Raw genomic sequence first — 15,712 nt, forward strand, 5'->3', positions numbered from 1 at the left:
AGGTTTTCCAAAGAAATTTGATCAAGGATTCCAAAAACTCCCCCTTTTTCCCATAATCAACACTTCTCCCCACAAGAGGCCAACTTTTGACATAAGAGACAATAAAAGAGTTTTGACAAACCAAAAGCTCTAATCTACTATTTTCAAAATTTCTCAAGTGGTAGCTCATCCATCTATTGCTTTGGCCTTTATTTTCTCCCCCTTTGGCATCAAGCACCAAAACGGGATCAATCTTGGCCCTTTAACCCCATTGCCTCACCAAAATCATCAAATGAGAACACAAAGGCAATAAGAGTATAAAGATGAACTTGGAAAAGTTACTCTTTTCATCGGAGTGCAGTGGAAGTCTTGCATGGTCCAAGTCCACCTTTTCCCTTTCAATCCTCCTTTGAGGCTAAAACAACCAAACTCAAGTACATGGTTAGTCTCAAAGGGTCAAGTTGTAGCACAGCTCCCCCTAAATATGTGCATCACTTGCAAAAAGGACTTGTGAGGTCCAGGGAGTGTTTGTACAATTTGAGCACCACAATAAGCAACAAAATGCAGAATGAACATGATCAAAGGCATAAACACATGTATGCTACAATTAAATCCAAGTTCCGCGAATCTAGGACATTTAGCTCACTACGCAGCCTGCAAAAGGTCTTTTCATCTAAAGGCTTAGTGAAGATATCGGCTAGCTGGTTCTCGGTGCTAACATGAAACACTTCGATATCTCCCTTTTGCTGGTGGTCTCTCAAAAAGTGATGCCGGATGTCAATGTGCTTTGTGCGGCTGTGCTCAACAGGATTTTCCGCTATTCGGATAGCACTCTCATTATCACATAGGAGTAGGACTTTGCTTAGATTGTAGCCAAAGTCCCGGAGGGTTTGCCTCATCCAAAGTAGTTGCGCGCAACACTGTCCTGCGGCAACGTACTCGGCCTCAGCGGTGGATAGGGCAACGGAAGTTTGTTTCTTAGAATTCCATGACACCAGGGACCTTCCTAAGAATTGGCACATCCCCGATGTACTCTTCCTATCGACCTTACATCCAGCATAGTCGGAATCTGAGTACCCAATCAAGTCAAAGTTAGACCCCTTTGGATACCAGATCCCGAAACAAGGCGTAGCGACTAAATATCGAAGAATTCGCTTCACAGCCACTAAGTGGCACTCCTTAGGATCGGATTGAAATCTAGCACACATGCATACGCTAAGCATAATATCCGGTCTACTAGCACATAAATAAAGCAAAGAACCTATCATGGACCGGTATGCTTTTTGATCAACGGACTTACCTCCTTTGTTGAGGTCAGTGTGTCCGTCAGTTCCCATCGGCGTCTTTGCGGGCTTGGCATCCTTCATCCCAAACCGCTTTAGCAAGTCTTGCGTGTACTTCGTTTGGGAGATGAAAGTGCCGTCCTTGAGTTGCTTCACTTGGAACCCAAGGAAGTAGTTCAACTCGCCCATCATCGACATCTCGAATTTCTACGTCATCACCCTGCTAAACTCTTCACAAGACTTTTGATTAGTAGAACCAAATATTATGTCATCAACATAAATTTGGCATACAAAAAGAATACCATCGCAAGTCTTAGTAAAAAGAGTTGGATTGGCTTTCCCGACCTTGAAAGCATTAGCAATTAAAAAGTCTCTAAGGCATTCATACCATGCTCTTGGGGCTTGCTTATGTCCATAGAGCGCCTTAGAGAGCTTACACACGTGGTCGGGGTACCGTTCATCCTCGAAGCCAGGGGGTTGCTCCACGTACACCTCCTCCTTGATTGGCCCGTTGAGGAAAGCGCTCTTCACATCCATTTGGTACAACCTGAAAGAATGGTGAGCGGCTTATGCTAGCAAGATACGAATTGACTCTAGCCTAGCCACAGGAGCAAAAGTCTCCTCAAAGTCCAAACCTGCGACTTGGGCATAACCTTTTGCCACAAGCCGAGCCTTGTTCCTTGTCACCACCCCGTGCTCGTCCTGTTTGTTGCGGAACACCCACTTGGTTCCCACAACATTTTGCTTGGGGCGAGGCACCAGTGTCCAAACTTCATTGCGCTTGAAATTGTTGAGTTCCTCCTGCATGGCCAACACCCAGTCCGGATCTAGCAAGGCCTCTTCTACCCTGAAAGGCTCAATAGAAGATACAAAAGAGTAATGCTCACAAAAATTAACTAATCTTGAACGAGTAGTTACTCCCTTGCTAATATCACCCAATATTTGGTCGACGGGATGATCCCTTTGAATCGTCGCTCGAACTTGGGTTGGAGGTGCCTGAGGTGCTTCTTCCTCTTCAACTTGTACATCTTGTGCTCCCCCTTGATCATGCGCCTCCACTTGAGGTACCTGTTCGTCATCTTGGGTTGGGGGAAGCACCATAGTTGAGGAAGACGGTTGATCTTGCTCCAATTGTTCCTGAGGCCGTACATCTCCAATCGCCATGGTGCGTATCGCGGCCGTTGGAACGTCTTCTTCATCTACATCATCAAGATCAACAACTTGCTCTCTTGGAGAGCCATTAGTCTCATCAAATACAACGTCGCTAGAGACTTCAACCAAACCCGATGATTTGTTGAAGACCCTATACGCCTTTGTATTTGAATCATAACCTAATAAAAACCCTTCTACGGCTTTGGGAGCAAATTTGGAATTCCTACCCTTCTTCACTAGAATGTAGCATTTACTCCCAAATACACGAAAGTACGATACATTGGGTTTGTTACCAGTCAGCAGCTCATATGAAGTCTTCTTGAGGAGGCGGTGAAGGTAGACCCTGTTGATGGCGTGGCAAGCCTTGTTCACGGCTTCCGACCAAAAGCACTCGGGGGTCTTGAACTCTCCAAGCATAGTCCTCGCCATATCTATGAGCGTCCTGTTCTTCCTCTCTACCACACCATTTTGCTGAGGTGTGTAGGGAGCGGAGAACTCGTGCTTGATCCCCTCCTCCTCAAGGAACTCCTCCACTTGAAGATTCTTGAATTCGGACCCGTTGTCGCTCCTTATCTTCTTCACCTTGAGCTCAAACTCATTTTGAGCTCTCCTGAGGAAGCGCTTGAGGGTCCCTTGGGTTTCAGACTTATCCTGCAAAAAGAACACCCAAGTGAAGCGGGAAAAGTCATCAACAATAACTAGACCATACTTACTTCCTCCTATGCTCAGATAGGCGACGGGTCCGAAGAGGTCCATATGTAGCAGCTCCAGGGGTCTTGATGTTGTCATCACATTTTTGGTGTGATGAGAGCCTCCCACCTGTTTACCTGCTTGACAAGCTGCACAAGGTCTATCTTTTTCGAAATGAACATTGGTTAGACCTATCACGTGTTCTCCCTTTAGAAGCTTGTGGAGGTTCTTCATCCCCACATGTGCTAAGCGGCGATGCCACAACCAGCCCATGCAAGTCTTATCCATTAAGCATGCATCTAGACCGGCCTCTTCTTTTGCAAAATCAACCAAATAAAGTTTGCCGTCTAGTACACCCTTAAAAGCTAGTGAACCATCACATCTTCTAAAGACAGACACATCTACATTTGTAAATAAACAGTTATATCCCATATTACATAATTGACTAACAGATAGTAAATTATATCCAAGACTCTCCACTAAAAACACATTAGAGATAGAATGCTCATTTGATATTGCAATCTTGCCTAAACCTTTCACCTTGCCTTGGTTCCCATCACCGAATATGATTGAATCTTGGGAATCCTTATTCTTGACGTAGGAGGTGAACATCTTCTTCTCTCCCATCATATGGTTTGTGCATCCGCTGTCGATAATCCAGCTTGAACCCCCGGATGCATAAACCTGCAAGGTAAATTTAGGCTTGGGTCTTAGGTACCCAACTCTTGTTGGGTCCTACAAGGTTAGTCACAATTTCCTTAGGGACCCAAATGCAAGTTTTATCACCCTTGCATTTTGACCCTAATTTCCTAGCAACTATCTTCCTATCATTTCTACAAATAGCAAAGGAAGCATTCAAAGTATGATAAATTGTAGAGGGACCATTCATAACTTTCCTAGAAGCATGAACAAAATTTTTTCTAGGCACATGATGAACATTTTTCCTAGGTATATCTCTACCATGCATATAGGAAGAACTAGGAGCAAACATAGCATACGAGTCATGTGAATCAAAAGCATTGCAACTCCTATGAGACTGTCTTCTATCATTGTACATAAAGGCATGGTTCTTTTTAGTGCTACTTGCCATAGGGGCCTTCCCTTTCTCCTTGGTGGAGATGGGAGCCTTATGGCTTGTTAAGTCCTTGGCTTCCCTCTTGAAGCCAAGTCCATCCTTAATTGAGGGGTGTCTACCAATCGTGTAGGCATCCCTTGCAAATTTTAGCTTATCGAAATCACTTTTGCTAGTCTTAAGTTGGGCATTAAGACTAGCTACTTCATCATTCAATCTCGAAATTGAAACTAGGTGTCCACTACAGGCATCAATATCAAAATCCTTACACCTAGTGCAAATCATAACGTGTTCTACACAAGAATTAGATTTATTTGCTACTTCTAATTTAGCATTTAAATCATTGTTAACACCTTGTAAAGTAGAAATGGTTTCATGACAAGTAGATAGTTCATAAGAAAGCATTTCATTTCTTTTAACTTCTAAGGCATAGGATTTTTGTGCTTCTACAAATTTATCATGTTCATCATACAACAAATCCTCTTGCTTTTCTAAAAGCCTATCCTTTTCATTCAAGGCATCAATCAATTCATTGATTTTATCAATTTTATTTCTATCTAGGCCTTTAAATAGACATGAATAATCTATTTCATCCTCATCACTAGATTCGTAATCACTTGAAGAAGCATAAGTAGAGTCTCGAGTACATACCTTCTTCTCCCTTGCCATAAGGCATGTGTGACGCTCGTTGGGGAAGAGGGATGACTTGTTGAAGGCGGTGGTGGCGAGTCCTTCATTGTCGGAGTCGGACGAGGAGCAGTCCGAATCCCACTCCTTGCCGAGATGAGCCTCGCCCTTTGCCTTCTTATAATTCTTCTTCTTCTCCCTCTTGTTCCCTTGGTCCTGTTCACTATTATTGTCGGGACAGTTAGCAATAAAATGACCAAGCTTACCGCATTTGAAGCATGAGCGCTTCCCCTTGGCTTTGGTCTTGCTTGGCTGTCCCTTGCGACCTTTAAGCGCCGTCTTGAATCTTTTGATGATGAGGGCCATCTCTTCATCATTAAGTCTGGCTGCCTCAATTTGTGCCACCTTACTAGGTAGTGCCTCCTTGCTTCTTGTTGCCTTGAGAGCAAGGGATTGCGGCTCGTTGATCGGACCATTCAAGGCGTCGTCCACGTACCTCGCCTCCTTGATCATCATCCGCCCGCTAACGAATTTTCCAAGGACTTTTTCGGGCGACATTTTGGTGTACCTGGGATTCTCACGAATATTATTTACCAAATGAGGATCAAGAATGGTAAAGGACCTTAGCATCAGTCGGACGATGTCGTGGTCCGTCCATCGCGTGCTTCCGTAGCTCCTTATTTTGTTGATAAGGGTCTTGAGCCGGTTGTATGTTTGTGTCGGCTCCTCACCCCTTATCATCGCGAACCGTCCAAGCTCGCCCTCCACCAACTCCATCTTGGTGAGCAAGGTGACGTCGTTCCCCTCATGAGAAATCTTGAGGGTGTCCCAGATCTGCTTGGCGTTATCCAAGCCGCTCACTTTGTGATATTCATCCCTGCACAATGAAGCTATAAGAACAGTAGTAGCTTGTGCATTCTTATGAATTTGCTCATTAATGAACATGGGACTATCCGAACTATCAAAGTGCATTCCACTCTCTACAATCTCCCATATACTAGGATGGAGAGAGAATAGGTGACTACGCATTTTGTGGCTCCAAAATCCGTAGTCCTCTCCATCAAAGTGTGGAGGCTTGCCGAGTGGAATGGAGAGCAAATGTGAATTTGAACTTTGCGGAATACGAGAGTAGTCAAAAGAAAAGTTCGAATTAACCGGTTTCCTTCTCTCGTAGTCGTTGTGGTCATCGTCCTTTTGGGAAGAAGTAGACTCATCGCTGTCGTCGTAGTAGACGATCTCCTTGATGCGCCTCGTCTTCTTCTTCTTCCCTTCCTTCCGTCTATGGCCCGAGCCGGAGTCGGTAGGCTTGTCGTCCTTCGGCTCGTTGACGAAGGATTCCTTCTCTTTATCGTTGATCACGATTCCCTTCCCCTTAGGATCCATCTCTTCGGGCGGTTAGTCCCTTTGTGAAGAGAACGGCTCTGATACCAATTGAGAGCACCTAGAGGGGGGGGTGAATAGGTGATCCTGTAACACTTCAAAACTTAAGCCACAAAACTTGGTTAATTGTTAGCACAAAAAATTGCCAAGTGGCTAGAGAGGAATCCTCAACAAAACACAATAACCAACAAAGATCAATCACAGAGATGGCACGGTGGTTATCCCGTGGTTCGGCCAAGACCAACGCTTGCCTACTCCACGTTGTGGCGTCCCAACGGACGAGGGTTGCAATCAACCCCTCTCAAGCGGTCCAAAGACCCACTTGAATACCATGGTGTTTTGTTTGCTTTACTCAATCCCGTTTGCGAGGAATCTCCACAAATTGGAGCCTCTCGCCCTTACACTTAAAGTTCACAAAGAAGCACGGAGCAAGGTAGGGATTAGCAACACACTCAAGACAAGAAATCACAGCAACACCACGCACACAAGTCGCAATGAGAGCTCACAACACAACTCAATGAGTTCACCACTCAACTAGAGCTCTAATCGCTATCGCAAAGAATCAAAGGCGCGGAATTGATGTCTTGGTGCTTAGGAATGCTTAGGAGATGCTTGGTGTACTCCTCCATGCGCCTAGGGGTCCCTTTTATAGCCCCAAGGTAGCTAGGAGCCGTTGAGAGCAATCTAGGAAGGCTGATCTTGCCTTCTGTCGATTGGCGCACCGGACAGTCCGGTGCACACCGGACACTGTCCGGTGCCCGATTTCCTTCCATAAATGGCGCAGTCGACCGTTGGCAGCCAGAGAGCCGTTGGCGCACCGGACATGTCCGGTGCACACCGGACAGTCCGGTGCCCCCTTCTAGCCGTTGGCTCGGCCACGTGTCCCGCGCAGATCGCGCGGCCGACCGTTGGCCCTGCCGACCGTTGGCTCACCGGACAGTCCGGTGCACACCGGACAGTCCGGTGAATTATAGCCGTACGTCGCCGATGAATTCCCGAGAGCGACGAGTTCGCCTGTGAACGGCCCACCGGACAGTCCGATGAATTATAGTCGTACACCGCCGTCGAAGTCCCGAGAACAGCCTTTTCCCTCGAGCCAGCCTGGCGCACCGGACACTGTCCGGTGCACCACCGGACAGTCCGGTGCTCCAGACTGAGCAAAGTCTTGGCTGCTCGAGCCAAGGCTTTTCCAATTGGTCTTTTCCTGTTTCCAGCACTTAGACACAATACATTAGTCTCTAAAACAATGTACTAAGTCTGAGAAACATACCTTTATCCTTGATTTGTACTTTGTCCACCATTTTACACTTAGGCACTTGTGTTGGACACTAAACCACCAAAATACTTAGAAATGGCCCAAGGGCACATTTCTCTTTCAAGGGGGCGCACCCTTTCGACTTCGACGCGTCCAGCATGGAGGCCAACTACACCAAGGGGGCGCACCCTTTCGACTTCGACGCGTCCAGCATGGAGGCCCAGGCCCACACGTCATGTAACCGGCGCGCCGGTTACTACGTGCGAGAAACTACACCGCCACTTGCGCCAATACCGCGCCTTCTCGGCTGCGGAACCGGTGCCGCGACTCGAGGCAACCCTGCGCATGGCCCAACAGTGCCAACCGAGCACATCGGTCACGAGTCAGTCAGCCGCGGGAGAAGGCACAACGGTCGATATGGCCAAAAGTGGGCCGGCAGTAATGGCGGCGACAGGCGGGCGGAAGCAGCAGTCAAATCGTCTGCAGGCTCACGTCCCCTCCTGGGACAGCAAGAGAGCCCTCTCCCACGGCGTGAAGACGACGCGCCCGTGTTCTGTTCCTCGAACGGCTCGCGCACGCACAACGGCTCCCGTCGCATTAACTCTACGGCAGGGCAGACGACACCTTTGGCAGGCGAAGCGGGCGACGCTTCACCTTCGCCATAATGACCGCGTCAAAAAAGGTGTGCCACGTCGTTCAATTTCGTATCGTTTTCCTCTTCCCCTTTGTCTCTCTTGCTACAGGGACCGGGAAAGGGGATACTCCGAAAGGGATCCTTCTCCGCGAAGGAAGCGGGCCCCGAGCCCTCCTACTGATCAGAGGTTCGAAGGCTGGCCCCTCGGAAGGGTTCGACAGCCGCCTCAGGCCACTCGGGCTCCGCGCCCACTACTGATCAGGGGTTCGAAGGCTGGCCCCCCGAAGGGTTCAACAGCCGCCTCAGAGCACGCAGAGCGAGGGATGACTCTGGGTACGTCCGATACATGGCCAAGGCTCGGGCTACGCTCCCGAGGTACCCTAGGACATTTCCGAGACCGGCAGGAGCGATTCTGTAACGGAATCCCATCAGAGGGAGGCATCGAGCCCTCGGACCCTATCAAACGGGACCGGGTCCGGCAAATCACCTGCAGGTACTTTTGGAGCGCGCCTCTGGGCCACTAGCCGACCCTTATTGAACGGGGAACGGGCGTCCACTCGGATCACCCATTAGCAACTCACTGGAGACACCATGTTTGGCGCCCTCCGAGGGCAACATGGCGCTTTCCCCCCCTCCTTGCGGAAAGGCGACGAAGGGGCGTATGAAAAAAGTCGAGTCAGTCCTTGACCGTCCTCTCGCTCTGTGCAGAGGCTCGGGGGCTGCTCTCGCAACCCCGACTCCGGCCAAACCGTTGACAGCGTCAACATACCAGCCCGAGAACTCGGAACCCGACTATGCACCCGAGCAACGACCAGTTCGCATGAGGGAACAACCAGACCGGCCGAGGCATCACGAAAAGCGCTAAGACCTCGGAGGAGTCAAACCACTCCTCCGAGGCCTCGGGGGCTACACCCGGCGGGTGCGCTCGCGCGCACCCACCGAAACGAAATGCAACTGAGAAAGGCCGGACCCCTTGCAAAAAAGTGCGACAAAAGCCTCCAAGCGAGTACCAACACTCCCTTCGAGGCTCGGGGGCTACTGTCGGGGACCATAATTAGGGGTACCCCCAAGACTCCTAATCTCAGCTGGTAACCCCCATCAGCACAAAGTTGCAAAGGCCTGATGGGCGCAATTCAGGTCAAGGCTTCGTCCACTCAAGGGACACGATCTCGCCTCGCCCGAGCCCAGCGTCGGGCAAAGACAGCCGACCCAGGAGGATTCACGTCTCGCCCGAGGGTCCCCTCAAGCAACGGGCACACCTTCGACTCACCCGAGGCCCAGCTCGGGCAGGCTTCACGGAGAAGCAACCTTGGCCAGATCGCCACGCCAACCGATCGTATCACAGGAGCATTCAATGCAAGGATCGCCTGACATCTTATCCTGACGCACGCTCTTCAGTCGACAAGGCCGAAGTGACCGCAGTCACTTCGCCCCTCCACTGACTGACCTGACAGGAAAACAGTGTCGCCTGCCCTGCTCCGACTGATGTGCCACCCTCCAGGGTGAGACTGACAGCAACCAAGTCCAGCCTCGGGCGCCATAGGAAGCTCCGCCTCGCCCGACCCCAGGGCTCGGACTCAACCTCGACTCCGTAAGACGGTCTCCGCCTCGCCCGACCCCAGGGCTCGGACTCCACCTCGACATCGGAAGACGTTCTCCGCCTCGCCCGACCCCAGGGCTCGGACTCCACCTCGACCTCGGAAGACGGTCTTCGCCTCGCCCGACCCCAGGGCTCGGACTCAACCTCGACCTCGGACGACGGACTCCGCCTCGCCCGACCCAGGGGCTCAGACTCAACCTCGACCTCGGACGACGGACTCCGCCTCGCCTAACCCAGGGGCTCGGACTCAGCCTCGACCTCGGAGGAATCACCGCCTCGCCTGGCCTTGCGCTCGGACTGACCACGTTACAGGAGGGCCCATCATTACCCTACCCCTAGCTAGCTCAAGCTACGGGGAACAAGACCGGCGTCCCATCTGGCTCGTCCCGGTAAAACAAGTAATGATGGCACCCCGCGTGCTCCATGACGACGGCGGTTCTCAGCCCCTTACAGAAGCAAGGAGACGTCAGCAAGGATCCGACAGCCCCGACAGCTATGCTCCTACAGGGCTCAGGCGCTCCTCCGACGGCCACGACATCACATGAACAGGGCACCAAAACCTCTCTAACATCCACGTCGGCATGTACATAGGACTCTGGCTTCCCTCTGCTAGACACGTTAGCACATTACTACACCCCCTATTGTACACCTGGGCCTTCTCCTTACATCTATAAAAGGAAGGTCCAGGGCCCTCGTACGAGAAGGTGGCCGCGCGGGAGGACGGGCTGACGAACAAGGCTCTCTCTCTCTCTCTCCCACACGAATGCTTGTAACCCCCTACTGCAAGCGCATCCGCCCTGGGCGCAGGACAACACGAGGCCGCGGTTCCCCTTATTGTTTCCCCCTTGTGTTCCGTCTCGCGCCGACCCATCTGGGCTGGGACACGCAGCGACAATTTACTCGTCGGTCCAGGGACCCCCCGGGGTCGAAACGCCGACAAATTGCAAGACCAACTTCACCAAAATGCCTAATGTAAATTGCACAAATATAATTATGAAAAGCAATGCAAGTGTTTAGACAACTCCTAATGTTTTGTTTGAGGTTTTGGAGAATAAGTACTCCCCACTAATCCTCGTTTGAGCACCTGCGCATGGGTATTGCCCCTTTGATCGCGCAATGAACAAGTGCTATCTACAAGCTGGTTCTTTGTCGCTCTGGCATGGTGGTTGCACACAATCGGATCACTATCAAACCATCTAGGTGATATCGATCAACAAGAGTAAAAAGTACAAACTCTAACATGACTCTAACAAGACTAATAAGAATAATGATTGCACACTAATCACTCTTGTTTGCACTAATGAGGCCCACAAAATTCAACTCTCAAGTTCCTCACAATACAATGGCTTCTTACCACCAGTGTTCACCATTTTGTTTTTACTGTAGCGAATTTCGTTTTTTACCACAGTTTGACTTTTGTATTTTTGAATTGGGAACCAAAATCTACAAAAAACTGGACCGAAATTCGCATCTCGACCAGCAGCGAAAACGAGAAATTTCACCGAATTTGGGTGATTTCCCGTCGAGAAAATAAACCTTGCTTACCACAATCAATTTGGCTATTAAATGGGACAAGAGCAAGTGTGTTGCCAACCGTTGTGATATTTATAGCACTAACCAACCAGCTAGCTACTAGTTCATACACTCATTTATAGTACAATTAAAGGAAAAACAAAGTCCTAAACTACTATAAGTGTATCTAAACTCCAACCAACACTTATAGTCTATCTTTAACCTTGTCTTCTATCCTTTCAGAAACCATAACGAAATCCATAAGCAGGGGCATATCACTATATATTGCCCAAACTGTTCTCCATCATTATAACCTAACTCAAAATTTTCTCTACAAAACCCACATTAGTCATAATAATGTTATGTTGTTATTTATTGCCAAAGCTCTTTAGGACATATATGGAAGAGTCGCGACTTTGGCTTAGCCATCCCTTAATCAATAACTTTTTAAATTTGAATATTAGTACTTAAAATTTTACATAGATGAACAACACAAAATTGCAACTACTAGTTTTTTATTGAAAATTTTAATAATGGAAAAAGTCCAAATTACTCCAATTTAACATATATTCAAATAACCCCTACACTAATACCTCCTCAGTTCTAAAATATTAGTAGTTTTAGCTCTAGATTTTTATGTCCATATTCATATGGACGATTATGAACCTAGACATATATATAGAATACATACATTAGTTATTGTAGGAATCAAATAAAAAGGTAAAACGAATTTTAATCTAGGACGAAGGGAGTATTTGATTCAATTTACTCCCTCCAACTATTTTATTCGGCCAAATTTACCCCTTAACATCCTCAACACAATTTGTTATTTTTGTTTCTTCACGTATTAGTTGAGTTTTAATATCAAATTTTGTGACGCGATTGAGGACCTCATAAGTTACGTTAGCAAAAAATTATTTTAATCTTTTATCACCATTTGGTACTTTATAAAAAGTTAATAAAATTAACATTGGAGATATAATATTGTATAAAAGATAATGATTGAAAATTTATAATGCATTTTTAGCATAAGCTACGCTGTCCTCTATCATCTCATCACAAAATTTGAGACTAAAATACAGTTGTTAATAGAGATCAAACAAGAAAAAAAAACTAAGGTTTAAACTCGACCAACTTAAATAGCTGGAGGAAATAAATTAAACAAATATTAATTTAGGAGATTATATGGACATGGGCCAAATTTGGACAAAGTAATATATCTTTTTTTCTGTAATTTGCAATATAACCTATCCATTCATGATATCATATTTTTTAGAGGCATTGCTTATTTATATCTCATATTATATAAAAAAAGTGTCATATTACCTTCGTCCTTAATTATAGCTATCTAAGAGCATCTCCAAAGGACTCTTTATTTTTGACTCTTTATTTGACTCTTTATTTGTCACTCTATAAAGATTAAACTCTAAATATAACATCTCATTCAAACAGACTCTCCAACATGCAAGTTAGCTTAGCTAGTGAGATTTGCTAGCCAAATTTGACTAGTGAGAGAGTCAATTTAAAGAGCCAGATAACTTGTCTAGTTAAATAGCTAGCCTGTTGGAGAGCTATTTTACTATTAAGTAGCTAAAATTTAGCTTGACAAGCTATTTAGCTAGTCTCTTGGAGATGCTCTAAGCAATTTTAGAACATATTATGGGATATAACAAGTGGCGTATATAATTTTTCCTGATTACTATATTTAGATTGGAGGTAGATATTGATGGTATATAATTTTGGATAAATTTGAATGCCAAGAGTATTATAAACTGTGTGCGTTGATATGTCCTCGTGGTCTTTGCGTGACAGAAGGAAGTACGAGATTTAAGTTGCAGCAGAACATGAGAAATCTCACCGCATGTCAACAATTTCGGCCACGTGGTGAACACAACAAATTGTATTGTTGACTCGAATTAGGTTTATACCCGGTTTTATAATTGGTCCATGTAATTTTGGCCTAATAATCTAAAGAAAAGTATGTAAAAATACAATATCACAATGACTTTAGCTTTACTTGATTGATTTCGAGAAATCAGTCTCGCTGTTGAAATCCTTCTTTGCTACGTGCTATTAATATGTAGTCCAAATTAGCATCAACACAAATGAAGGAAACTAATTGCTTTGATCTGCAATCAATTTCTCCTTGTTTTTCCTCCGGTTGAGCAGCACCGCTACAGTTGTCATTGCTCTACTCTGACTGTGATGAAGCCTCCAAATATATCTTTTATTTTTCTTCTGCCTTATTCTTCTTACTCTTTATTAATTTCTAGATTGTTCTACTGCTATAAAAAGAGATATATCTCATTTTTAACAGGCCACTAAGTTGTTTCCACTCCAGCATGGGAGGGAGTGACCGCGGACGGTTGTGGGCTGTGGCTTTATTTACTCCTTAAGAATCGTTCATCTCTGCTGACCCCCCCTCCCTCGTCGTCCTCCACGCCGCTCTGCAACGCTACGGATGCCTCACAATTAAACCCTACTCTTTCTCTCTCTTTATTTCCGGCTGCCTCTCTACGCACGAAGGAAGAAAAAATAAGCGGAGGGGAGGGAGAAGAGGACGAGAACAAAAGACAAATTCTCAGCGGTGAATGGAGGTTTCGCCCGAGTGCGCGGACGGCGGGAGGGTCAAGACGGAGGTGGACCTCTTCCTTGTCGACGAACTCCTCGACCTGCCGTACGACGAGGAGGAGGATGCGCGGGAGGCGGTGGTGGGCGATGGGGAAGCAGCAGGGGACGGTGGTAAGCAGGCTTCGGTGCTGCACCGGGCTTGTGGCGACGGCGGGGAGGAGGGTGCCGCCGGCAACGCGTCGAACGACTCGTCAGCGGTGACTGCGCTGGACAGCTGCAGCAATAATTCCCTCTCCGTTTCCGGGCTCGCCGACGGGGACTTCTCCGGCGGGCTGTGCGAGCCGGTAAATTCATCGCCTCTCTAGCTCGTCGTCTTTTTCGTGTTTCCATCCTTGAATCCCGGCGACCTGCTCCATTTTTTTTTACGTCTTTCTTCGAAGAATTAACGGTAGCGAAAAATGCTGCCCCCGTCCCGTGAATAGTAACGGATGCGACATGCAGTTCCTTCCAGCCCAAAAATAGCGGCGTCCTAAACGGTAAACGCTCGCCAGTCGCCACTGCACTCCGCGGGCACCGAAAATAGTTTGGCGCTGCTCAACAGACTTTAACGGCGTCATTGCTCACTGGTTTCTCTTGCTCTGATGAATCCCCGCGCAGTACGACCAGCTCGTTGAGCTGGAATGGCTGTCCAACTATATGGGCGAGGACAACCTCCCCGCGGAGGACTTGAAGAAGCTGCGGCTTATCAACGGCATTCCGCCGGCCGCCACCGCCACGGCTCCCGCGGCCGCCGCGCAGGCACAGCCGCCAGCCGACGGCGCGCTGCCACCGGAGGCGCCAGTGCCAGGCAAGGCGCGCAGCAAGCGGCCGCGCGTCGCGCCATGCAGCTGGGCCACCCGCCTGCTGGTGCTCCCGCCGACCCCGGCGTCGCCGCCGTCCGCGGCCATCTCGCCGTCCGAGTCCGGCACCGCGGCGCCGGTGGCGTTCCCGGCCAAGAAGCCGTCGAAGCCCGCGAAGAAGAAGGAGGCGCCGACGACGCCGGTGCCCGACAACAGCGCCGGCGCGGGGGAGTCGAGGCGGTGCCTGCACTGCGAGACCGACAAGACGCCCCAGTGGAGGACGGGGCCGCTGGGCCCCAAGACTCTGTGCAACGCGTGCGGCGTGCGGTACAAGTCGGGACGCCTGGTGCCGGAGTACCGCCCGGCGGCGAGCCCGACGTTCGTGGTGTCCAAGCACTCCAACTCCCACCGCAAGGTGCTGGAGCTGCGCCGCCAGAAGGAGGCGCACCTCCACCCGCACCCCCACCAGTACCAGTACCAGCCGCAGCCGCAGCCGCAGCCGCAGGCGTTTGTCCACGGCGGCGGCGGGGCCTTGGTGCACGCGCCGACGCCGCTGTTGTTCGACGGGCCGGCGGCGCCGCTCATCGGCGACGACCACTTCTTGATTCACAGCCACATAGTAGGGCCGGACTTCCGGCAGCTCATCTAGGGACGTCGTGTCGTCGTCTGGTCTTTTTTTTTGCTCGCTCTAGAGTTTGATACATGAATAGCCCAGCAATAATCAAGCAAAACCAAAAAACCGATCTTTTTTAGGTGTTTTTCCTCTCCATTTGTTTCTGTCTCTTTACATTTTCATCGGACAGTCTTTTCTCGAATCTTTATTTTTGTTTCTCTCTCGATTATTTCTCATCTTTGTTTTCCCCTTAGACTCTTCTCGGATTTTGAGTTTCTGACAGCTTAGACAATAACTCTAGGGAGTTTTTTTTTTGGTAGCCTCCTTTTCCCCTCTCGTTACGCTAGTAGCACTTTTTGATTTGTAGCTCGTAGTACCTTTTGATTTGTATAATGCAGAGCTCCTAGAGGAAGAGTAAACAAGCAGTTTTTAAGTTCAGACTTCAAAGCAAGCGTGAGAGCTTTTTTTTTGTTTGCTTGTTTATGTGAATCCCAATCTTGTCCGC

At 48.4% G+C, this 15,712-nt stretch overlaps 1 protein-coding gene across 1 annotated transcript; it reads left to right on the forward strand.

Annotated features, from left to right (window-relative positions):
• Nucleotides 1-13,445: 13,445 nt before the first annotated feature.
• Nucleotides 13,446-15,676, forward strand: LOC103635866 (GATA transcription factor 12). The gene is made up of 2 exons (XM_008658245.4): nt 13,446-14,099; nt 14,413-15,676. Exons 1-2 carry the CDS (start codon nt 13,776-13,778, stop codon nt 15,241-15,243), a joined length of 1,155 nt encoding a protein of 384 aa, XP_008656467.1. The 5' UTR covers nt 13,446-13,775; the 3' UTR covers nt 15,244-15,676.
• Nucleotides 15,677-15,712: the final 36 nt, after the last annotated feature.

Source organism: Zea mays, chromosome 8 (genome assembly GCF_902167145.1).
Source record: "Zea mays cultivar B73 chromosome 8, Zm-B73-REFERENCE-NAM-5.0, whole genome shotgun sequence".
NCBI classification, from domain to species: domain Eukaryota; kingdom Viridiplantae; phylum Streptophyta; class Magnoliopsida; order Poales; family Poaceae; genus Zea; species Zea mays.